General features: G+C 34.2%; 2 protein-coding genes and 1 pseudogene across 2 annotated transcripts; all 3 read left to right on the forward strand.

The window, feature by feature from the left end:
• The first annotated feature begins 3,211 nt into the window (after nt 1–3,211).
• Nucleotides 3,212–6,032, forward strand: LOC132185447 (putative F-box/LRR-repeat protein At3g18150). The gene is made up of 4 exons (XM_059599220.2): nt 3,212–3,299; nt 3,418–4,590; nt 4,735–4,929; nt 5,829–6,032. The coding sequence occupies exons 2-4, from the start codon at nt 3,466–3,468 to the stop codon at nt 6,030–6,032; spliced, it is 1,524 nt and encodes a 507-aa protein (XP_059455203.2). The 5' UTR covers nt 3,212–3,299; nt 3,418–3,465.
• A 5,403-nt stretch (nt 6,033–11,435) lies between these two features.
• Nucleotides 11,436–14,465, forward strand: LOC148584335 (uncharacterized). The gene is made up of 7 exons (XM_088518150.1): nt 11,436–11,756; nt 11,855–12,826; nt 12,935–13,003; nt 13,083–13,145; nt 13,229–13,291; nt 13,414–13,460; nt 13,613–14,465. Exons 1-7 carry the CDS (start codon nt 11,436–11,438, stop codon nt 14,463–14,465), a joined length of 2,388 nt encoding a protein of 795 aa, XP_088374276.1.
• Nucleotides 14,466–24,947: 10,482 nt separating this feature from the next.
• Nucleotides 24,948–26,276, forward strand: LOC148584336 (putative F-box/LRR-repeat protein At3g44810; annotated as a pseudogene).
• The last annotated feature ends 90 nt before the right edge of the window (nt 26,277–26,366 follow it).

A 26,366-nucleotide genomic window follows, 5' to 3' on the forward strand; every position in this document is an offset into this window, starting at 1 on the left:
TTCCATCTAAATATAAGCATATTCCTGTCAACTTTTAATATATACTCCATTTGGCATCATGAATTAGGCCTTCCTTCCTGGCAAAGTTCATGATCTATGGCAAATTTAGAAGTGTCAACTTACAGAAGATAATCCATCAAAATAGAAAGCAAAAAGAACAAGAAAAGATATTCAGTACTGTAGCAAATTGCTTAAAGAACAAGTAACATATTCTAGAACCAAAAAACAATTCTATGAGACAAATTGGAATCCCAATTGAACAAGGAATAAGAACCCAATACTTGGGACCTTTTTGAATGAAGAATCCCCAATATCAAACAAAAATGGATGAAACTAATGACGGTTCTTTTATCCGATCTAAAAAAAGCATTAATAAACAAAGCCGATATTCGATTATGCACAAAACATCCCTTCATATCTTTGAATTAGTTGCATTATCTATGTACAATGCACCAAAGGATCCTGAAATTCGTTTCCAATAGGCATGAAAGATTCGATTATATATACTATGGCATTTGCCAATACCTCATTCATCCCCCAACTTGTCGAATCATAATCCCTACTATGTTAAATTTAACACATGTTTGGTTACTGTTTTCTCACTTGCCCATCTCATAGGCTTCCATTATTTAAAATTTCAGCAAAAATACCATTTAACAAGCACTTTAGCCCACTTCAAAAAAAAAAAAAAAACAAGCACTTTAGCCAATGTCAAATATACCTTTTGTCATAATTCATCTCCAAATGTATAGAGCCCAAAAAGTAAAAAAATTATTTTTCTTCTTCTCTCTTTTTTTTTCTTTTTTAATATTATTGTCTTCATTGGCAGTATTACGTTTGGTTCCTTCGTTACGTTTGCCCAAATGGTTGGTCTATTACGTTTAATGCGCAACACTAATTATGTAGCTGCAATTACGCATAAATTGAATACTGATCACTTTTGGGGTGTAACTTTAATTCCATAACATTAAGGCATGAATTGAATGATGTAGAATCTGATTCTGTTGGAATGCTTTACTATTGAGACTTCGAGCATATTTAACTTTTAAGTAAAAAATGTGCTTTATAGCAAAGCTTTATTTTTAAGCTTTTTCTAAAAGTGCATTTTAGCCCTTTTTGGACTTTTTAAACCTTTAAAAACGCTTTCAATTTTTTTTTTTTTTTTACCAAATTGGTACTTTTTTCTTCAAACGAACTTTTTGAGTGTTAAACACACTTTTAGACTCTTCAAATGTACATCCAAATTAACAAGCCCTTCAATGGTTAATATTCAGCAAAAATAGTCTTAAATTTCAACTATGGAAGCCTTTCAGTACACCCAGTGGCGGATCTAGGAATTTATTTTAATAGAGGTGAAAATAAAATAATAAAATATAATGATAAAATAATTTTTTTGGTTCTCTTTGTATATTATATTTTTACTATAATATGGTAAATACAATTCAAAATATAAATTATAACACAATATGTGTATCACAAAAAGCATATCTATGAGACTTCATAAATATATGCAAAATTGATATATCAGTTAACATGTAGGCCATAGTACAAAAATAAAGAAAAATACAAAATATGAAATGTCTACAATTGCATTCTAAGTGTTCTTAGAGAAACAAAATCATTAAGTATCACATCTGAATTGAAACTTTTGGAAATTTTCTTTCAATGTAAACAACTAAATTCTCCGCAAAAAACTCATCCTTCATTTTGTTACGAAGTCTTATTTTAACAATTTTCATAGTTGAGAATGCTCGTTAGGTAATTGTTGTAGAGTGTAGACACTAGAAGAGTCAAAACAAGACGAATCAATCTATCAATTAGATAATACGTATATGATTTTCTTGTCTCTACCAATCTTCGACATAAGTCCGCAATGGAAGACAATCTTTGTAATTCCGAATGATGAAACATATCAACTTCAAAATGCTTCAACTAAAATCTCAAAATAATTTTATCCTACTAAGAAAAATCAAGAGAATAATACTTCTATGCAAGACTACATATATCATCAATATTAAAGGATTTATAAGTATCATTTGGATTCAAAGCTGAATTAAGTGTCAAGAGTTCCATTGTCTCTTCACCAAATCTACTATTGAGCTCTTGCAATTGAAAGTTTATAGTAGTATTGAATATGTCAAAATGATAATGATGCTCTATTATAATATGATCCGGTTGATGACAACCTCATCCTTCAACATAACGAGCACAAAAATCTAGAATGTCAATTTCAAATTACTTTGAGAAATAAACCTTTCTCAAGCAAATTATCCTAATGCATTAATCCTGAAAGCTATTAATCTAACAAATCAACAAAAAAATGAATTAGTAAAAGAAAACAAACAATAACAAATAACAAATAACATACCTGAGATTGACAATAATATATATATATATATATTCCTAAAAAGATGCAAATATTGTTTTAATTATAAAGAGAAACAAAATTTTAATAAAAAAAACAATTATGAAAAGTAATTATTTGTCATTTCAAGAGTTTAAGATCAATTAGATAAATTAAACAATGGATTGCATTTTAATATCAAATAACTTGGTTAAGTGGCATGATAATATATATCACTCATAACTCATTAAGCAACAATTTAATATATATATATATATATATATATATATATCTTAGCTCTCAATTTTTGCAATTTCAAAATCCAAAGCCAGCTTCAGATCCTAAGCCAGTTCTTTACTAATGCTCGGGCTTCTTTGGATTGCCTAAACATCCAAACTGCCCAATAGGCCCAATAGCCAAGGAATGGGCATCATACGTAGTGCTCACACCATGACCCGATTCACAAGAGTTTGGGCTGGGCCTCAAAATTTAAAAGGCAAAATTGTAAATATGCGTGCATAATCAGGTAAAAGCGTCAATGGGATTCTATATATAGTACAAGTTTAGTCTCCTTCGCAAGACTATTGAATCACACGAAGATAAGCATCCAATTAGAATTTCAAATGAAGATAAAGTCTTAAATGAAGATATAATCAAACAATCTTATCATAATTCTCTTGTAGCAATAGAACACTAGGATTAGATTATATATTTGAATTAGATGTAGATATCTAAACAAATTGTATATCCTATGAGTTTATAAATACAGGAATTGCACTACGTATTTTGTAGGCAGTACATACATCAAAAACATAAAACTCTATAAAGACAATTTGTGGATGTTCTGAAATTTCACAAATTTGCAGACGTCGTCTCTGCCGCCGTCGAAGCAAAAAGATTTTGTCTTCCTTCTCTCTACCAACCTTCAATCGCCTGACACGTGCTTGGGAAAAAGGTTTGTCTTCCTCTGATTTCTATTTTGTTCCCAATTTTACTCTTGGCAATTGGCCTGTTTGTCGTGAGGTTTTTAATTTAATTTTGTTTTTTTTTTTCTCCTTTTTATGGAATACTAGGATTTGTTTTTTTGGAGTTTGTTTGTGGAGGAAGATTAATTCAACCTTATGGAGCACAAAATTGACCGACTGTCAGTGTTGCCGGAACATGTTATGGAACACATTCTCTCATTCATGCCCTTGAAAAGAACACTTCAACTTAGTATATTGTCCAAGATATGGCAAAAGGTCTGGACTTTATTCCCTATTCCAGAATTTAATTCAAACTTCTATGGCAGAGATTTGTACTCGATTTATGACAATGAGAAAAAGCAGCAAATCACAATAAAGAGTGAAGAGAGAGAGAAGTTCAATTATTTTGTGGAGAGAACTTTAGTCAGCCGTTGTAGGCAAAAGCTAGGATTAAACAAGTTTAATCTTAAAGTTTTGGTCATGCGTGAATCGGATTATGTTCTTGCAAGAGGTTGGCTTGGCTATGCAATTGAATGCAATGTAAAAGAGTTGAATCTTTGCTTGAAGTCCTATTTCTATGACAGTGAAGCCGCGCTTGACAGTTATGCGGTGCCCGAGAGTATTCTAACAGCAAAATCAATAATTGAGTTCTATTTGTGTGGGGCTATTTTCAAGTCATGTTACAGTGATATTAATTTATCTTCTTTGAGAAAGTTGGTTTTGAAGCGAGTTGATATGAATGACCAAATTTTCCGAACTCTAATTTCTGGTTGTCCTGCATTAGAAGAGATAACAATTGGACAATGTTACGGGTTGAAAAATATACATGTGAGAAGTCTTCCTAGGCTCATGGCGGTTACGTTGCTCTATAATCCTGAACTTGAGATCTTTAAGATTGAAGCACCAAATCTAAAGAAACTACTATTAGAATCAACCATTGTGACAGACAAATGGTTGCACGACTTTCTTTCTAAACATCCTCTCGTTGAGAGCTTGGAGCTACGGCATTGCAATATGTTAAAAAGGATTAAGATTTCAAGTGATCACTTGAAGAGTTTGACAATTTGTCATTGCGCGAAGTTGGTTGAAGTTAACGTTATTACTCTTAACTTAGACAGACTCAAGTATAGTGGTGATGTTATATCATTTTCTTCAAATGCTAGGATTCTATCGGAAGTTAGACTCAAATTTAAAATTGCTCCTTTGGATGTTAAAAAGATTGAGTTCCTCGCACAGTTAAATCATCCGAAATTATTGGCTTGGAATACTCTCCGTGTCGAGGTATTGTAGTTTCTTTTATTTGATTCTCCTTCTAATTTTTTTAATTTTTTTTTTTTTAATGGTTTGTGTTGCTATGTACATCAATTATTACCATATATTATGAAAATCTATCTTTCTTTTTTTCTTTTTTTTTTTTTTGTGAAGAGTGTGATTGCTCTAAAAGAATTGAGAGAAATACTACCATCCCCATTGTATAATGTCAAGCAATTGAAGCTAAAAGTAAATCATCGACGTGGGTGTTATGAGATCATCAAACTTGTGGATGCCTTGCTATGGATTTCTCCTCTTCTAGAAACTCTTTTTATAGAATGGACGATGGATGAGAATATATCTTTCAAGGTACGTATTGCACATATATTCATTTATGAGAATTTAGAAAGCTTCTTCTAATACTCTTATTTTTTAGGATGCTTTGGTTATTTAGTGCTTCAAATCAAGTTACTAAAGTAAAAGTCATTCTTGTTTTTTCTTTTTGTTTGCTTCTCAAGTTAAATTGGATTTGGGATAGATCACTATTAGATTTTGATCCCATAATGATTTTAAAAGCCATATTAGATTTGGGGGATAAAAGAAGGACAAAAGTCCTACATCTAGCATTACTCATAAGTTTATAAATTAGACACAATAGAAGAAGAAGGAATGAACTTATCAATTGAGTCTTTTATCATTTAAGATTCAACTATACCATTTATGAAGCAATCATTTTCCAATGAAACTTCTTTTATTTTCTCTACTTATAAGGTTGTAACCTTGTCGTCTTCATCTCCTATATGGTAACAATTCACTGTTGTGAAGAATTCTAGTACTTTAGTGATAATTATTTTAGAATGGTGCTAGGGATATTACAACTTTTATAACTAAGTTATTTACAAATTAATGTGGTAGTTCATAACTAGTAAAATAATCAAACAAAAAATAAGGTTTATTAATTTCTCTTAATTATTTTACTAATTATAGATTGCCATATCAGTTCGTAAAAGATTTTATAATAAAATTTTTAGTACCCCAAACATTTTCCGTTATTTTGCACTATAGCTCTAATTTGATCTTTTGTGGTTCATTCGTAGCACCTGACATTAGATGCTAAAAGTTAATGGTGGTATTACAATGCATTAATCATTTTTTTATAATTAAAAAAATGATTCTTATTGTGATCATGTTTTCACATTTCTAAATTCAATTACAAATACTTTTTTTTTTTTTTTGGTAGTGTTCCTAATCATGTGCTCTTATTTCAGTTCTCCTATGAAGATCGTATTTACAAATCGAAAAAACATAATTGTTGCAAACTTCTTCCAGTTCTATGTTGGCGGCATTGTCTAAAGACTGTCAAGATTGAACATTGCGGAGGAACTATTGCAAAAGAGACTCTAGAGCATTATTTTTCCACACATGCTGAAATCTTAGAGAGCTTCGAATATTGTATGAGGATGCATGTTTGACGAAATTCAATGCACTGCTAATTTTTTGGTTCGATTTATAATTTATAATCACTTTTCCAACCGTCATTTTTTAACAATTAGAAACTATGCTTCAATAGATAAAAACTACACTTAAAATTCTATCTAAAATGATGATTTCAAAAATTCGAACAATTACTTCTCTTATGCTATTACACTTTTCTTGTTTGAGATAGCGTTTAGAATTTGGAATCCACACACTATATTCGAATAATATTGTATTATGAGTATAAAATTACCAAGTCCCCTTTGCAAAATATATTATATAAGTGGGAGACAATATTTGTCTAAGAGATAGATTAAAACTCGCCTTATTGATCAATTTGTAGCCATTCCCATATAATATTATGCAATACTTTCTTTTAGGGAAAAATGCATTTTACCCCCCTGAAGTTTCAGGGGTTTTGCAATTTTAACCCCGAAGTTCAAAAAGTGGCAATTTACCCCCCTGAAGTTTCAAAATTTGACAATTTAAACCTTCCGTTTGTTTTTTCCGTTTAAATGGACGGAACTCGGCGCACGTGCTCCTCACGTGACTTTTTCACTCAAAACCTTCCAATTTAGCCCTCAGTAATATTACATGATGAACCCAACCCCTTTTCAACCCCACCAACACACTTTGCTCGACATTCCCTCCAAACAAACCCACACACCCCCACGGAAGCACGACAAGGTGAAGAAGAAAGTTCCAAAGGCGTGGTCCCCTCGTGTATTGAAGAAGCAAATCGCGTGGTCTCCTTTCGTTTCTACCCCACCCACACGACACATCACGACAACACCCAGGCGACAATTTCGGTGAAGTTGTTCGTGGTCCCCCGTTCGTGGTCCCTTGTTCGTGGTCCCATTGCGTGGAGAAAGGGGACAGCAGAAAGCAAACAACTTGTTCCCATAAATTTCGGTTGCTATCTAGGTATGCCCCAATTTTACAACTAATTATCAACCATCTACTTTAGGGTTTTTTGTAAAATTGGGAGTTTTGGGGGTTTAGGGTTTAGGGTGTTGAATTGTTTAGGGGTTACAATGCCCGAATATTGTGAATTGTTGGATATTTTGGGTTCATCATTTTTTGTCGGTATGCCCCAATTTAGCAAGTAATTTGGACCATGTACTAGGGTTTTTTGTTTATTTGGGGTTTTGGGGCAATATTGGTTTTGGGGTTATTGTGAATTGTTGACTATTTTGGGTTCATCATTTTTTGTCGGTATGCCCCAATTTTGCAATTAATTTTGGACCATGTACTAGTACAATTGGTTTATTTGGGGTTTTGGTGAAATATTGGTTTTGGGGTTATTGTGAATTGTTGGATATTTTGGGTTCATCATTTTTTGTCGGTATGCCCCAATTTAGCAAGTAATTTGGACCATGTACTAGGGTTTTTTGTTTATTTGGGGTTTTGGGGCAATATTGGTTTTGGGGTTATTGTGAATTGTTGACTATTTTGGGTTCATCATTTTTTGTCGGTATGCCCCAATTTTGCAATTAATTTTGTACCATCTTCTAGGGGTTTTTGGGGGGAATTTTTTTTTGGGTTTAGGCTTCTTCCAATTGAGTTACAATTTTGAACCCCCCATTTCTGAAAATTGCAATGGGAAATGTCAATTCTATGTTGTGAATCAAACTTTATTTGGATGAGATGCACACACACACACACACACACACACACACACACACACACATATATATATATATACTTGGAAGTTGGATGAGGGACAAATGTAAGCAACCACATATTGATTTTGGTTGGAATTTAAAGTAAAAACAGCATTGGTGTTTGGCTATACATATCTCTCTGTTTTTATAATGAAGCTACAATCTTGAAAGACTTGAACATATGACTTACAAATCATCATCATATGCTCCATCTCCTTGTTACATTTGTGATTATATTCACTTAAAGTTGGATTTTTTTCGACTTCTTCCAATTGAGTCACAATTTTTGAACCCCCATTTCTGAAAATTTCAATGGGAAATGTCAATTCTATGTTGTGAATCAAACTTTATTTGGATGAGATGCACACACACACACACACACACACATATATATATATATACTTGGAAGTTGGATGAGGGACAAATGTAAGCAACCACATATTGATTTTGGTTGGAATTTAAAGTAAAAACAACATTGGTGTTTGGCTATACATATCTCTCTGTTTTTATAATGAAGCTACAATCTTGAAAGACTTGAACATATGACTTACAAATCATCATCATATGTAGGGGTGGGCAAATTAACCGTTACCGTTTAACCGGCCGTCTACCGGCTTCGACCGAACCGATATAAACCGTAGCCGATATGCCGATATCCTTATCGGTTAAAAAAAGTAAACCGGAATTCGGTCCGGTCCGGTCCGGTCCGGTTAAGCGGTTCTTATCGGTTAACCGGTTAACCGATAAGAAACCGGAATTTTTTTTTTTTTTTTTTTTTTTTTTTTTTTTTTTTTTTTAAGTCCTAGTCCCAAAACGGCGCCGTTTAGTCTTTTAGAGAGGTTTCCAAATTCCCACAAGTGACACAGGTTTCCGAATTTGTGTAATGGTGTTGCCCATGACTTATTTTCCTTTTGCTAAGTGACTTTAATTAGTTAATACTTTGTTTATTATTCATTAATGAATTTTATTTTAATTTGAGTTTGGGTAGGTTTGATGTTTTTTTTTTAAGTGATGGCATTTGATGAGATTTCTTTGCCTTTGGTAAAAGCATTTTTCATTAACTAGTTTTGCTAGTCTAATTAGCATTCATTATGTTAATTAGTCCATTTGCTTTGAAAAAATGTATTTTATAATATTAAAAAAAAAGAAAAAAAAAAAAAAGGTTGAAGTGGATCAATATAAAAAAGTTTCAATTTTTAGCCCAAAAAACAAATATTTGGGTCCCAACAAAAAGTATTTGATCCCTAAAACAACTCATTTTTAATAAATTATTTTAGCCCAACAAAAAGTATTTGGGCTCTCAAAAGTCAAAAAAACTCATTTTTTGTTTTTGGCCCAACAAAATAAATCAATATAAAGCTCTCGGTTAAATCGGTTAACCGGTTTAACCGGACCGTTTAACCGTGTACCGTTTTAACCGAAATTATCGGTTAAAATTCTTATTGGTTCGGTATCGGTTAATAAACCGTTTAACCGAAAATTATCGGTTAATAACCGATAAGGTCCTTAACCGGACCGTTTTGACCGATACCCAGGCCTAATCATATGCTCCATCTCCTTGTTACACTTGTGATTATATTCACTTAAAGTTGGATTTTTTTCGACTTCTTCCAATTGAGTCACAATTTTTGAACCCCCATTTCTGAAAATTTCAATGGGAAATGTCAATTCTATGTTGTGAATCAAACTTTATTTGGATGAGATGCACACACACACACACACACACACACACACACATATATATATATATACTTGGAAGTTGGATGAGGGACAAATGTAAGCAACCACATATTGATTTTGGTTGGAATTTAAAGTAAAAACAGCATTGGTGTTTGGCTATACATATCTCTCTGTTTTTATAATGAAGCTACAATCTTGAAAGACTTGAACATATGACTTACAAATCATCATCATATGCTCCATCTCCTTGTTACACTTGTGATTATATTCACTTAAAGTTGGATTTTTTTCTACTTCTTCCAATTGAGTCACAATTTTTGAACCCCCATTTCTGAAAATTTCAATGGGAAATGTCAATTCTATGTTGTGAATCAAACTTTATTTGGATGAGATGCACACACACACACACACACACACACATAAAATATGTACCAGATAAACTGAGGGCCACATAGTAGTATAATTCACGTTTGTTGCTGGCATGCACCCACTATATATAATTTATTTATTTCGGTATTTCTTTTGTTTCCTTTAAATGCCGAGTTGGGATTGTTGGCTTTTGGATGGAATTAACCATGTCAATTTCTATTGCATCGCCTATATGTGACATGTTATTGAGTTTGAAATTAATTTCAAATTATTAGTTTAGGATGGCCAATTGAATCAAATTATTCACTAAAAATGTTTATTTCACTTTGTAGGATGGCCAATTCAAGGTTATTGTTTGAGGTCCACCATGGTGGTAGATTCAACAGGACACTTGGATGTGAGTACGTGGGGGGTGATGTGGCAGTACATACAGAGAGTGTTGACCCTGATGAGTTGTCATATTTCGAATTGGAAGGCATATGTCGACATTATGGGTACAAGTCGGGGGATTTAATCTTTTTTCAAGAACCTGGTAAAAGTTTAGTCAATGGCTTGCATTTGATTACATCTGACCATAATGTACTATTTATGGTTGCTAAGCACACTGGTCATAACGTAGTTCACTTATTTGTTGTTTCTTTCGGAGAGGGTGTAGTTGATGAACAAGATGAGGAGGATGAAGATGAGGATGGAGGGAGGGTTGACCCTAATGACCCTTGGTGGCGTGATAGGATTAGTGATGATGAAGATCTTTTTGATGTAGATGTTGATGACATTGATAGTGGGGCTAGACCATCAAATACAAAACCAAATAGTCAGGAAAAGGAACAGGATGGGGATGACAGAGGTGTTGAAGAGGGTGAGGATGCTATAGGCGATGAACATGATAGAGGTAATGACGAGGGTGAGGGTGATAGAGGTGATGAACATGATAATGATGAGGGTGAGGGTGATGATGATAGAGGTGATGAACATGATAATGATGAGGGTGAGGGTGATGATGATAGAGGTGATGAACATGATAATGATGAGGGTGAGGGTGATGCTGGTGTTCTCGGAGGTGATGATGATGATGATGATGACAACTCCGAAATGGCTAGGAGTGATATACTTGCGTCGCCAGTCATCAGTGATGAAGATTGTGAAACACAATCTGCACGTGCAGTCGACTTTCATGCTATGGATCTAGTGGATCCAGTCATTAAACTTGAGATGAAATTCCCAAACATTCAAATGTTTAGGGAAGCTGTGAGGGTGTACAATGTGAAGAGGGGAAAGGATGTCAAATTTACGAAAAATGAAACAATGAGGTGTGTAGCGGTATGCAGGGATGCGAAATGTAAGTACAGGGTGTATGGAAGGAAGATGCCTGATGAAGAATCATTTCAAGTAAGATCAGTACAGTCTAAACACATATGTGGTCGAAAATACCGAAACACCATTGTGAACTCTTCTTGGATAGCACAGAATCTCATTGACAAGTTTAGGGTTCAGCCGAACATGCCGTTGGATGTAATCCAACATGAAGTGAAGGAGAAATGGCGTGTTGATGTGAGCCCAAGTATGATGTACAGAACTAGGAGGAAGGCCAAACAAAGATTGTATGGGAATCTTGAGGACCAATATGGTAGGTTGTGGGACTATTGTGAAACCTTGAGGAATACTAATAGTGGAAGCTGTGTTGTTATGAAAGTTGATAGACCAAACCCAAATTTGCCTCCAAATTTTGGAAGACTATATGTTTGTTTGGCTGCCATGAAGAAAGGCTTTTTGGAGGGTTGCAGGCCGATCATTGGGGTAGATGGGTGCTTCCTAAAAGGACCGTTCAAGGGCCAACTCCTTTCTGCAGTTGGAAGGGATGGGAACAACAACATGTACCCAATTGCCTTTGCGGTTGTCGAAGCCGAGGTTAAAGACAGCTGGATTTGGTTCCTTGAAACCCTTGTCTCTGATCTTGGTACCCATGACAGGCATGCTAGGCCTACATTCATTTCAGATCGACAGAAAGTAAATTGTTTTCTTGTTCACAACTTAAATATTCATGCAATTTGTTTGACTACTGTTTTGGTAACATAATATATATATATATATATTTTTTTTTGTAGGGTCTAATGCCAGCTTTTGAGGTTGTTATGCCCATGGTTGATCACAGAATATGTGTTAGGCATTTATATGCCAACTTTAGAGACATTGGGGGGCATCGAGGGTTGGCACTGAAGGAACAGTTGTGGTCTGCAGCCTCTTCATACACAGAATATGAATTCAATGATCATATGGAAGAGTTGAAGAAGATGAATGAAGCCGCATATGAATATTTGAGTCAGATTGACCCTAGTACATGGTCTAGGGCATGGTTTAGTGACTACCCCAAGTGCGACCTCCTAGTCAACAACATCTGTGAGTGTTTCAACTCATATATTTTGAAGGCCCGTGAGAAGCCCATGTTGACCATGTTGGAGATGATACGGAAGAAGCTGATGCGGAGATATCAAGTTAAGAGGGAAGGGATAAAGAAGTTGACTGGGAAGTTAACCCCCAGGATTGCTGCAAAGTTGGAAGAAATTGGGTTGCAAGCAATTGACTGCATTGCACAGTATGCTGGTGATTCTATGTTTGAAGTTACTTGTCCGGATAATAGACAATATGTGGTAGACCTTGGTAGAAGAAGGTGTGGTTGTAGGCAGTGGGAAATTACTGGAATCCCATGTTCCCATGCAGTGGCAGCTATACTCTATGATTGTGGGGACCCTGAAGACTATGTTGATGAGTGCTTTACTATTGAGGTCTACAAGAAGGCATATGCTCCAGTAATATACCCAATGCCCAGTGAGGAACAGTGGATAAAAACAAGTCATGATAAGTTGGAGCCTCCAAGAGGAAGAATTGCCCCGGGTCGACCAAAGAAGCTAAGGAGAAGGGCACCCGATGAGAGCAGGGACCCAAGAAATCCATATCGGATGAGGAAGTACGGAGCGCGAATGAGATGTGGGAAGTGTAACGGGGTTGGACACAATAAAAGGGCATGTCCAACCAATAGAAGTGAAGCATCCAATAGCAAGAAGTCGGATACACCAATTGTAAGTTTCTCATACATATAGCTCATATTTAATAAACATATGTTTTATAATATTTATAGTTCGTTGTTATGCATGATACTAAACTTGTTTTTGATGTTGTGTGTGTAGTCACGAAGTGTTGGGTTGAAAACACCTAAAGCGACAAAAGGCAAAGGCAAACAAACAATTGTGCAAAAGGTAGTGGAAGGAGTTCCTATTTACTTATATACATGGTAATATTGTGATACTAAACCTATTTTTGTTTTTATGTGTGCAGTCACATAGGGTTGGTTCTAGTACACCTAATGCGAGCAAAGGGAAACAAAAAGTTTTGAAGAAGGTACTTGAAGGAAATCGTATTTATTTACTTTTATACATGGTATGCTTGTGATACTAAATATAGTTTTGTTCTTATGTGTGTAGTCACAAAGGGATGGTGACAGTACACCTAAAGGGACCAAAGGGAAACAAAAAGTTACGGAGAAGGTACTTTAATTATTTTGTATTATTGTATTTATTTTATTAAGTGTTTTGGTATTATTGTAGTCCACCATTTAACAATTTGTTGTTCCAATTGTGCTAAAACAAATTTTGTGTTATTTTAGCAGGAAATGTCTTTGCTTAGGGAATTGTGTGGTGGACTACTTGGTCCACAGTCGGCTACTGTTTTTAAGGTAGTTAAAAACAGTATCCCAAACAAATGATTTCTATTTATTTTTTTGTTTTGAACCCTCATAATTGTCTTGTCTTTTATGTAACTTATTTTCTGATATGTTTTATTTTTATTGTTTCTTTTTACATATAAAGAAGAAGGGCATATCAAAGAGCAAAGCATCTACAAGTGTTGGTGCACATTCCAAGAGAAAGGAAATCCACATCCCGCATCTTGTTGACGAGCGAGAGCACACACCCCCCCCCCCCCCCCGGATTTGCCCATGTACGCAAAGATTTCCCACCCGCCGGTGGTGGTGTGGAAGAAAGAGTATCACCCCCTCCTGCAGCTGCTGATGAAGAGGGCGTATCACCTGCAACTGGAGTTGCTAGTGAAGGTAAAGGCTCATCTCCACGTAGACCAGCTATACTTGAACATGGATTTGGTGCAGGTATTGAACTACCTCCATCATGGGGTGACCCACTTGGACCCTTAACAGATGATCTAGATGATCTACTATTTCCTAAGTTGTCCATAGGAGGGCCTGCAACAAGGACTCGCCATTCGGATCGAATAGCTGGTATTTGTCACAGTTTTCCCAAAAAAAACACTGGCCCAATACACATTGACTTAACTGAAGATGACTGTGAAACTGGAACTGCTGCAAGAAGAGGGCCATTGACTAGGGGTGGCCGAATTTCAAGATCTGTAAGAAAAGGCCCATTAACAAGAGGTGGTTCAACTGGTTCAACTGCAACTAGGGGTGGGGCAGCAACGGGTGGTGCATCCAGGGGTGGTCCAGCCAGGGGTGCTGCAGCCAGGGGTGGTGTACGCAGGGGTGGGGCAGCAAGGGGTGGTGGAACGCCGTCTGTGGCAGGCAGAGGTGATGCAAATGCTTCTTCATCGTCAAACCAAGTGAAAGGCAAGCGCATTGTGAGAACAGTACAAAAAGGAATAGAAATTATGGAGGCCAAGAGGAAACGAAAAAATCCAGATTGGAAGCCATAGGCAGATGTTTTATACTTGTAAATTATTACGATGTTGGTTGTGGTATGTTAGGTGTTATGTATAATGACATGTAAATAGGTCGTTTTGGTTTGTTAGTTGCTAAGTTTAGTACAAGGATATGCTGTTTTGCTATGTTGGTTGCTAAGATTAGTACAATGACATGTTTTGGTGTGTTGGTTGCTAAGTTTAGTACAATGACATGTTGTTTTGCTATGTTGGTTGCTAAGATTAGTACAATGACATGTTTTCGTGTGTTGGTTGCTAAGTTTAGTACAATGACATGTTGTTTTGCTATGTTGGTTGCTAAGATTAGTACAATGACATGTTTTCGTGTGTTGGTTGCTAAGTTTAGTACAATCAAACTTTATTTTGGTATGTTGGTTGCTAAGTTTAGTACAATGGTATGCTGTTTTGGTGTGTTGGTTCCTAAGTTTAGTACAATGGTATGCTGTTTTTATGTTGGTTGCTAAGTCCAAAACAATAACATGTTTTGGTATGTAGTTTGCGTATTGTTATTGTATGAGGAAATTTGAATGTAATTTACAGCAGGGGTATTATTTTTCGTATGTTGTGTTGGTATGACGATGTTTGAATGTAATTTACATCTTTGGTATTATTTTAGGTATATTGTGTTGGTATGAGTGAGGAAATTTGAATGTAATTTGCAGCTTTGGTATTATTTTAGGTATGTTGTGTTGGTATGAGTGAGGAAATTTGAATGTAATTTGCAGCTTTGGTATTATTTTAGGTATGTTGTGTTGGTATGAGTGAGGAAATTTGAATGTAATTTGCAGATTTGATATTATTTTAGGTATGTTGTGTTGGTATGAGTGAGGAAATTTGAATGTAATTTGCAGCTTTGGTATTATTTTAGGTATGTTGTGTTGGTATGAGTGAGGAAATTTGAATGTAATTTGCAGATTTGATATTATTTTAGGTATGTTGTGTTGGTATGAGTGAGGAAATTTGAATGTAATTTGCAGCTTTGGTATTATTTTAGGTATGTTGTGTTGGTATGAGTGAGGAAATTTGAATGTAATTTGCAGATTTGATATTATTTTAGGTATGTTGTGTTGGTATGAGTGAGGAAATTTGAATGTAATTTGCAGCTTTGGTATTATTTTAGGTATGTTGTGTTGATATGAGGAAATTGCAATGGTAATGTAAAGCTTGATCTTTTTTTTCATTTATTGAATTGGTATGAGGATATTTCAATGTAATGTACAACTTTATTTGTATTATTTTTGGTATATTGTTTTTATATGAGTATCTTTAATCAAATTTATACCTTTGGTAGTTTTCGTATGTTGTTTTCGTTTGAGGATCTTTATTGAAAGATGTTGAACACAATAAGGTCTTCAACACTATATCGCGTACTACATAATAATGTAACATAAATCGCACTTGGGACTAATGGAGTTAAACTAGGGTTGAGGTCAAATTTAGGGTTTACGATTTAACCCTAAACCTTAAACCCTAAACCCTTAAACTAAACAAATCCCACATGGAACTAATGCCTTTTAACTAAACAAATCTCACGTGGGACTAATGGAATTGCAAATTCATGATCAAACACGGACTAATACCTGTAAAACAAAATAACTCCGATTAAATAAACCCTGATTTATGGAAAGCTTCTAAGGTTTAGCTTATACCCTGATTTATGGAAAGCGTGGCAACAACATATTGCTCATTGCCCAAAGAATGAAAAATAAAAAAGTAAAAAATTTAAAAAAATCCTCCAAACAACACATGACACTAATGTATTTAAAGTGAACAAATCCCCATGGGACTAATGGATTCATGATCCAACATATCGACTAATGTCATAGACAAAATAACTTCACATACGACTATATAGTTCTATCATATTACACATTGGTAAATATACTAACATATCACAAAACCACAACAAAAAACTACACCACGTTCCACCAGCTCAACCATGACGACCAACCTCAGGATAGCATCACACGACGTAATTTGCAGACGTGGTGACCATTGGGAATGTATCTGTAACGACCTAGATTTTAAAACTCTTATATAAACAATATTAAATAGATTAAAAGAATAAATGAATAAATTAGATCAATGATATATGGATTAATGATATTGAATAACTATTTAGTGTTACAAGTATATTACATTGATTTTTGACATCTTTTGTATATCCATTCAATTCTAAAATTTAGCTTCACTAATATGTTTATGAGCATAATTAAACACAATCTAGTAAATAAATTATTTGTATTGGTGTTTAGTGAAGTCATAAATTAATTTGAAGCTTTGTAGTTTTTGGCCTAAAAAGCAGTGTCTTAATTTTCATACTGTCTAAATGGGATTAAAACTGCTAAAGAAAGATATCAAGGCTAGCCACCTTTGTTGAAAGCTTAAAGTCTTCTAGTAATGATGATTATAGTAAATATCATGATTATAATTATTTAATAAGGCAAGTGGCCAATGCAAATAGATTAAAGCCCAAGTTGAATAGGAAACTTTGTACAGGCCAAAAATAGACTCAAACGAACTCGGATGAAGTCGAACCAAAAATATAAAATGTTTGTCTCGGAGTCCTCTATCTACTCTCAAAATTTCATGTCAATCGGAGTACGTTTGGACATTGAAAAATGGATCGGAATACACTGCCCTCATTTTGGACGAAAATATCAATTGGTATAGAGCATGAAATATGGACTAGGTTCATTCTTTTGATTAAATACATCTCAACCCTTAGATCAAATGTGTAAAAATAAATCCTAACCATCCATTCTCTTATAAATAGAGCCTATAGCTAAATTCACTTTCACTTGAGTTTTTACAATCTTAGAACAAGTAAAATTGTTTGCTCCTCCTTTCATTTTATTTCTTAGTTCTACTCAAATACCATATAGCCTAGATCTTTCTTGTAGTGTTCAAGCGTTTTTCTAAAAATAGCTACCTAGAGAAGATTTGGTGGAGTTTTACTTCTAAAGGATTATTGGGTAAGTGTTTCATGTATAAATATCATGATTTATTGCTTTTATTACTTGTCCTCATTTAATTGTTTAAAGACCCAATAAAGCGTATAATGTAAAATAAAGTAATGGAACAAGTGTATTAATAATAAAGAGTTAGTGGACAAAATCAATTAAGGACTTATAATATTATCTATATATTATTTACTTTACAGTATTTACATTCAGTCATTTCTTTTATGTCATTTAAATTTCTGTTCATATTTCTGGCGGTAAAGACTATTTGAGGTCATCCCCGAAATATGCATTTAACATTTACATTCAGTCATTTCTTTTATGTCATATTTCTGGCGGTAAAGACTAATTGAGGTCATCCCCGAAATATGCATTTAACATTTACATTCAGTCATTTCTTTTATGTCATATTTCTGGCGGTAAAGACTAATTGAGGTCATCCCCGAAATATGCATTTAACATTTACATTCAGTCATTTCTTTTATGTCATATTTCTGGCGGTAAAGACTAATTGAGGTCATCCCCGAAATATGCATTTAACATTTACATTCAGTCATTTCTTTTATGTCATTTAAATTTCTGTTCATATTTCTGGCGGTAAAGACTATTTGAGGTCATCCCCGAAATATGCATTTAACATTTACATTCAGTCATTTAACTAGTTATATATGACTATTTTATATTAATATAATAAAATGAGTAAGTAAAGATGAAGTGACGGATAATAAATAAATATAAAAAGATGAGTGTCTTTAAAACAATGATATTATTGGAGAATGAACTAAGTATTGTTTGTATGTATGTATTATATGCAGAAGTGGAGCAGAATACTACACTAAGGAGTGTAAGTATGGATATACTTACTGAGTACTAGCTTTGTTTTATTGTTTTAGGAATTCTTATTTTGTCTTATTGATATAATTTTGCAATACAACTGCTGCATAATGTGTCTAATAAAATGGGCTGATAAGATAGCCACCTTAAGAACAAGCTGGGTGGATTGCCGCGAGGAACTGTCGGTATCTCAGTGGATGGGGGTATATAACCGTCCAAAAGGCCTAATATATAACTAAGCTGGGGCGGTGTAGTTGCCAGCACCAAACAAGTAAACCTCTAAAGTGTGAGGGACATAACGGACGTAAGCGGGCTGAGAGCTCATGAGAAGAGGTCTGAAGAAAGATTATCATAAAACACAAACTAATCTGTCATTACGCTGCATTCACAACTCATTCATTATTATATATTTTAGTCTTTAATCTTATTTGTTCAAATTAGTCTTTTTAGTCTTTATATCTAGGAAAATAGATTACTCACTTGTTTGCCTATGTAAATATGATAACGTCATCTTTACATAGATCTTGATGCAGGGATAGAAAGTGAGGACGATGGTCCTTTTACTGGTTTTGATGGTTGATAGACCATCTGCTGCAGGATTTATGCTTACTCTATGGAGCAAGTCTCATTTATGTTAATTGCTTTTATTATGTATGGTGATGTGTGTAAACTTAATAGATATTACTATGTTAATTTAGGTGCCGTCTGTGGCATATATTTGGTACACCTAGTGTATACATATGTTGTAATGAAAACCATGTTTCTATTTTATTTAATAATATATCACCTCGAGGTATTTCAGTCAGCTCAACTGTGTTGTGTAAGTTATTCCTAGGTCATAGAAAAAGAAAAAAATATACATACTCCGCTGTAAGATTGTATTTTCTAAAGTTGCAGCGTCACGACTTCGATATTTGCTAGCTCAAATATCGGGGCGTTACATTATGGTATCAGAGCGGTTTGCTCTATGGGAAAGTTAGTATCATACTAGACTAGGGTATATTTTAAGGTGTCTCGAGGATTTAGAAAAGATTATTGATCATGATTTAAAAATCGTATGATGATTTTATTGATTTAGGTTGCGAGCTAATTTGTGAAATTAATTTGGTGACAAAATGGTTTTATTGATTTAGGTTGTGAGACAAATGGTGTAAGTGACTTAGTAACGAATGGTCTTATGGATGTCGGTTGTGAAATGATTCTTGAACTGAATTAATGATATAAGAGTTTATATGAGTTTTTGGTAATGGCTAAGGTTTGGTCGATGACAATAATGATACTATGATTGATGTTATAATATATGGATTGATGAATAAGGATTTCGTAGTGGCATGAAGTGAATGCCTAAGTATTGCAGGGATAAATGCAAATAAGGTATACCCTAGAATCTATAAGATATTTTGAGATATAAAGTTGTGGTTTAAGGATTTTGATATTTTCAAATGATTGCAGAAATTGAGACTTTAGACTGTGAATAAGATTTACTCATAGAAGAAGGAGATGGAATTTCAATATGATAAAAGAGAGTAAGCTTTGATGAAGGATTGAAAGGAATATTATCTGAATCCCTCAACTTGAAGATTGGACGATAATATTATAAGTTTTAATTTCGGGGACGAAATTCCAATAAGGTGGGTAGAATGTAACGACCTAGATTTTAAAACTCTTATATAAACAATATTAAATAGATTAAAAGAATAAATGAATAAATTAGATCAATGATATATGGATTAATGATATTGAATAACTATTTAGTGTTACAAGTATATTACATTGATTTTTGACATCTTTTGTATATCCATTCAATTCTAAAATTTAGCTTCACTAATATGTTTATGAGCATAATTAAACACAATCTAGTAAATAAATTATTTGTATTGGTGTTTAGTGAAGTCATAAATTAATTTGAAGCTTTGTAGTTTTTGGCCTAAAAAGCAGTGTCTTAATTTTCATACTGTCTAAATGGGATTAAAACTGCTAAAGAAAGATATCAAGGCTAGCCACCTTTGTTGAAAGCTTAAAGTCTTCTAGTAATGATGATTATAGTAAATATCATGATTATAATTATTTAATAAGGCAAGTGGCCAATGCAAATAGATTAAAGCCCAAGTTGAATAGGAAACTTTGTACAAGCCAAAAATAGACTCAAACGAACTCGGATGAAGTCGAACCAAAAATATAAAATGTTTGTCTCGGAGTCCTCTATCTACTCTCAAAATTTCATGTCAATCGGAGTACGTTTGGACATTGAAAAATGGATCGGAATACACTGCCCTCATTTTGGACGAAAATATCAATTGGTATAGAGCATGAAATATGGACTAGGTTCATTCTTTTGATTAAATACATCTCAACCCTTAGATCAAATGTGTAAAAATAAATCCTAACCATCCATTCTCTTATAAATAGAGCCTATAGCTAAATTCACTTTCACTTGAGTTTTTACAATCTTAGAACAAGTAAAATTGTTTGCTCCTCCTTTCATTTTATTTCTTAGTTCTACTCAAATACCATATAGCCTAGATCTTTCTTGTAGTGTTCAAGCGTTTTTCTAAAAATAGCTACCTAGAGAAGATTTGGTGGAGTTTTACTTCTAAAGGATTATTGGGTAAGTGTTTCATGTATAAATATCATGATTTATTGCTTTTATTACTTGTCCTCATTTAATTGTTTAAAGACCCAATAAAGCGTATAATGTAAAATAAAGTAATGGAACAAGTGTATTAATAATAAAGAGTTAGTGGACAAAATCAATTAAGGACTTATAATATTATCTATATATTATTTACTTTACAGTATTTACATTCAGTCATTTCTTTTATGTCATTTAAATTTCTGTTCATATTTCTGGCGGTAAAGACTATTTGAGGTCATCCCCGAAATATGCATTTAACATTTACATTCAGTCATTTCTTTTATGTCATATTTCTGGCGGTAAAGACTAATTGAGGTCATCCCCGAAATATGCATTTAACATTTACATTCAGTCATTTCTTTTATGTCATATTTCTGGCGGTAAAGACTAATTGAGGTCATCCCCGAAATATGCATTTAACATTTACATTCAGTCATTTCTTTTATGTCATATTTCTGGCGGTAAAGACTAATTGAGGTCATCCCCGAAATATGCATTTAACATTTACATTCAGTCATTTCTTTTATGTCATTTAAATTTCTGTTCATATTTCTGGCGGTAAAGACTATTTGAGGTCATCCCCGAAATATGCATTTAACATTTACATTCAGTCATTTAACTAGTTATATATGACTATTTTATATTAATATAATAAAATGAGTAAGTAAAGATGAAGTGACGGATAATAAATAAATATAAAAAGATGAGTGTCTTTAAAACAATGATATTATTGGAGAATGAACTAAGTATTGTTTGTATGTATGAATTATATGCAGAAGTGGAGCAGAATACTACACTAAGGAGTGTAAGTATGGATATACTTACTGAGTACTAGCTTTGTTTTATTGTTTTAGGAATTCTTATTTTGTCTTATTGATATAATTTTGCAATACAACTGCTGCATAATGTGTCTAATAAAATGGGCTGATAAGATAGCCACCTTAAGAACAAGCTGGGTGGATTGCCGCGAGGAACTGTCGGTATCTCAGTGGATGGGGGTATATAACCGTCCAAAAGGCCTAATATATAACTAAGCTGGGGCGGTGTAGTTGCCAGCACCAAACAAGTAAACCTCTAAAGTGTGAGGGACATAACGGACGTAAGCGGGCTGAGAGCTCATGAGAAGAGGTCTGAAGAAAGATTATCATAAAACACAAACTAATCTGTCATTACGCTGCATTCACAACTCATTCATTATTATATATTTTAGTCTTTAATCTTATTTGTTCAAATTAGTCTTTTTAGTCTTTATATCTAGGAAAATAGATTACTCACTTGTTTGCCTATGTAAATATGATAACGTCATCTTTACATAGATCTTGATGCAGGGATAGAAAGTGAGGACGATGGTCCTTTTACTGGTTTTGATGGTTGATAGACCATCTGCTGCAGGATTTATGCTTACTCTATGGAGCAAGTCTCATTTATGTTAATTGCTTTTATTATGTATGGTGATGTGTGTAAACTTAATAGATATTACTATGTTAATTTAGGTGCCGTCTGTGGCATATATTTGGTACACCTAGTGTATACATATGTTGTAATGAAAACCATGTTTCTATTTTATTTAATAATATATCACCTCGAGGTATTTCAGTCAGCTCAACTGTGTTGTGTAAGTTATTCCTAGGTCATAGAAAAAGAAAAAAATATACATACTCCGCTGTAAGATTGTATTTTCTAAAGTTGCAGCGTCACGACTTCGATATTTGCTAGCTCAAATATCGGGGCGTTACAGTATCCAAATAACAACATGAATAATGCACACATCATTACCATACATGAACATACAATGATTGTAAGGTAATTCTTCTTCATTGCATTCATCTTTATGTCCACAATCTCGAGTTGTTTACGATACTGAGATATCTCATTCAGCAGTTGTTCCTTCATATGACGAGCTTCACTCTCCATTTCTGCCTTCAGCTGCACGGTTTTTTTCTCATGTTCTGCTCTTACCTTCCCAACTTCAACTTCAACCAATGTTTCATATCGTTTCGCTTGAGCCTCTAAATATTCGTGCCTTTGATGCAAACGATGTACCACCTTCTTACCGAAGGAGCACATTTTAGGATCAAGCCATTCAAAGAAACCACAGTCTTGGTTAATCTACAAAACACATTACAACTAACAATTACCAACCGAAAGTAATTGAATAAACTAAACAAAAGCAGTAAACAATGACAGTTCATATATTGATAACATAAAATATCAAGTACTTGCCTTCCAGTTTTCGCAACTCACAAACCTCCTTCCAAAGTTTTTCTCAGTGTTGGCTGTTTTGACAATAGTCGGCCGCTCACAGAAGCAAACGCGCTGCACCGCAGATGAACCACTGCTATGAGCTGAACCAAACGAGCTTCCAAATGAGCTTCCAAATGAGCTTGCACCTTCATTTGAGGTATCCATTCTACATGATATAGTAATACATAATTAGTCCGCTTCCACATTTGTTTTATTGTTGATCACATTTCAAATGGGTAATAATGCATGCATGTGACCAACGTATTCTGAAACCTACGCTATTCTTTTTTTGGGAAAATAATTAGAGAAGGAGAAGAGTGTAGGAAGCTTATTTCAGCCTGGGTTTCAGACTTACATTGTTCAGCTTTGGCTGCTCCTCTCCTTATTTAATTAATTAGGTAGCATTTTATTAACTACTACCTCAGACCATAGAAAATAACCACGGCCAACCAAGCTACAAGTGCTTACAACCGTTCATCCATTAATCGTTGTAGCATGAAAAAGTAATGTTTATTGGAAGCTAAACCATAATAAAGAAGAATAAATAAGAGGCATATAATATTCCCTTAAACAAAAACAACCCTAATCAATATTCCAACAAAACCCCCAATTTGTTCTCTACACAAAACCCTAAAACATTACATTATCCAATATTTTGAAATCTAAAGATACCTCTTAAGAAATGGCGAAGAGAGGAGATGGCGAACTTTTGGACTTCGTTGCTGTCGCTGGGCTAGGAGCACGCCTTTGGAACTTTCTTCTTCACCTTGTCGTGCTTCCGTGGGGGTGTGTGGGTTTGTTTGGAGGGAATGTCGAGCAAAGTGTGTGGGTGGGGTTGAAAAGGGGTTGGGTTCATCATGTAATATTACTGAGGGCTAAATTGGAAGGTTTTGAGTGAAAAAGTCACGTGAGGAGCACGTGCGCCGAGTTCCGTCCAGTTAAACGGAAAAAACAAACGGAGGGTTTAAATTGTCAAATTTTGAAACTTCAGGGGGGTAAATTGCCACTTTTTGAACTTCGGGGTTAAAATTGCAAAACCCCTGAAACTTCAGGGGGGTAAAATGCATTTTCCCCTTTCTTTTAATTATGAATATCCCACATTCAATTTTCAACACCCATGAGCTCAAGATCCCATCCGACTATTTTCAGTGATTACTAAAGAGAAATGCTAAACATTCCAAATTTTTGTTCTACAAGTTGGTTTCCAAATAATGTGTCACTATCTCATGAATTGGTGACACATTTCTCAAAATAATAAATATGATAAGATGGTGACACATTATTTGAGAACTAACTTTTGGGAAAAAAAATTTGAGATGTATTGCACTTCTCATCACTAAATCCATCTGGCAGCCCACATTCGCCATCGGCCCATCGGAATTGTCTAGCACGACCATCGTAGTGGCTGCTGCCAAGCATCAACCCAATTTGAAGGAAAAGTCTATCTATGTAGACGGTGAAGTATTCTTCAAGAAGTATAGGCAAGAGGCTGGAGATGAATTGGGCCTAACAATTCAAACAGAAAATTGATGGGAATCTGGATTGTCTGCCTCCGGAATCCAGCCAGCTTCAGTGCCTAAGCCCATGGGCTTGGCCAATTCTTTAGTGATGCTTGGGCTTCTTCCGATTGACAAAATATCCAAAATGGCCAATACTCCTTTGGGCTGGGCCTCAAACTTTTAAAGGCTAAATTGTAAATATACGTATATAATCAGGTAATATATATATATATATATATATAGGTCATATGTTTACGGGGATGTGAACTGGATTTCACACAACGCGAAATGTCAGCATATCATGATAAAGAGCGAAGAGAAAGAGAAGTTCAATTATTTTGTGGAGAGAACTTTAGTAAGCAGGTATAGGCAAAAGGTAGGTATAAACAAGTTTAATCTTAAAATTCAGGTCCTGTTTGAACCGGATTATGTTTTTGTAAACCGTTGGATTGGCTATGCAAGTGAAAGCAATGTAAAAGAGTTGAATCTTTGCTTGAAGTCCTATTACAATGACAGTGATGAGAGGCCTGACTATTATGATGTGCCTGAGAGTGTTCTAATAGCAAAATCAATAATAAGTTGAAGTTGTCTGGAAGTCGCTTGAAGTCATCTTACAGTGATATTAATTTATCTTCTTTGAGAGAGTTGGTTTTGAAGAGAGTTAATATGAATGATCGAATTTTTTGAACTCTAATTTTTGGTTGTCCTGCATTAGAAGAGATAACAACTGGACAATGTTACGGGTTGAAAAATATACATGTGTGAAGTCTTCTGAGACTCATGTCAGTTACATTGCTCTATAGTCCTGAACTTGAGCTTTAAGTTGGAAGCACCAAATCTAAAAAAACTATTATTAGAAGCAACCATTGTGACAGACAAATGGTTGCACAACGTCCTTTCTAACAATCTACTCATTAAGAGCTTGGAGCTACGTAATTGCAATATGTTGAAAATGATTAATATTTCAAGTGATCACTTGAAGAGTTTGACAATTTGTGATTGCACAAACTTGGTTGAAGTTAACATGATTACTTTTAACTTACATAGACTCGAGTACTATGGTGATGCTATATCCTTTTCTTCTAACACTTGAATTTTATCGGAAGTTAGACTCCAATTTGAAAGCTGTTATCCTTTGAAAATTAAAGAGATTGAGTTCTTCGTAAAGTTAAATCATCCAAAATTATTGGCTTGGGATACTCTCAATTTCAAGGTATTCTAGTTTCTTTTATTTGATTCTACCTCTACTTTTATTTATTTATTTATTTTTGATGGTTTGTGTTACTATGTACATCAATTATTATCATATATTATAAAACTTTATCATTTTTATTTTTATTTTTTTACTTTGTGAAGAGTGTGATTGCTCCAGAAGAATTGAGAGAAACAGTACAATCCCCATTATACAATGTCAAGCAATTGAAGCTAAAAGTAGACAATCCATATAACATCATCCAACTTGTGGATGCCTTGTTATGGATTTCTCCTCTCCTAGAGATTCTTTGGATAGCAAAAGGGTGGAGGGATGACTGTATATCTTTCGAGGTACGTATTGCGCATATGTTCATTTATGAGAATTTAGAAAGCTTCTTCTAATACGTTTATTTTTTAGGATGCTTTGGTTCTTTAGTTCTTCAAATAAAATATCTACAGTAAAAAGTCATTTTAGTTTTTTCTTTTTGTTTGCTTTTCATGATAAATGAGATGAATCACTACTAAA

Source organism: Corylus avellana, chromosome 7, assembly GCF_965113065.1.
Source record: "Corylus avellana chromosome 7, dhCorAvel1.hap1.2, whole genome shotgun sequence".
Taxonomy (NCBI): Eukaryota; Viridiplantae; Streptophyta; class Magnoliopsida; order Fagales; family Betulaceae; genus Corylus; species Corylus avellana.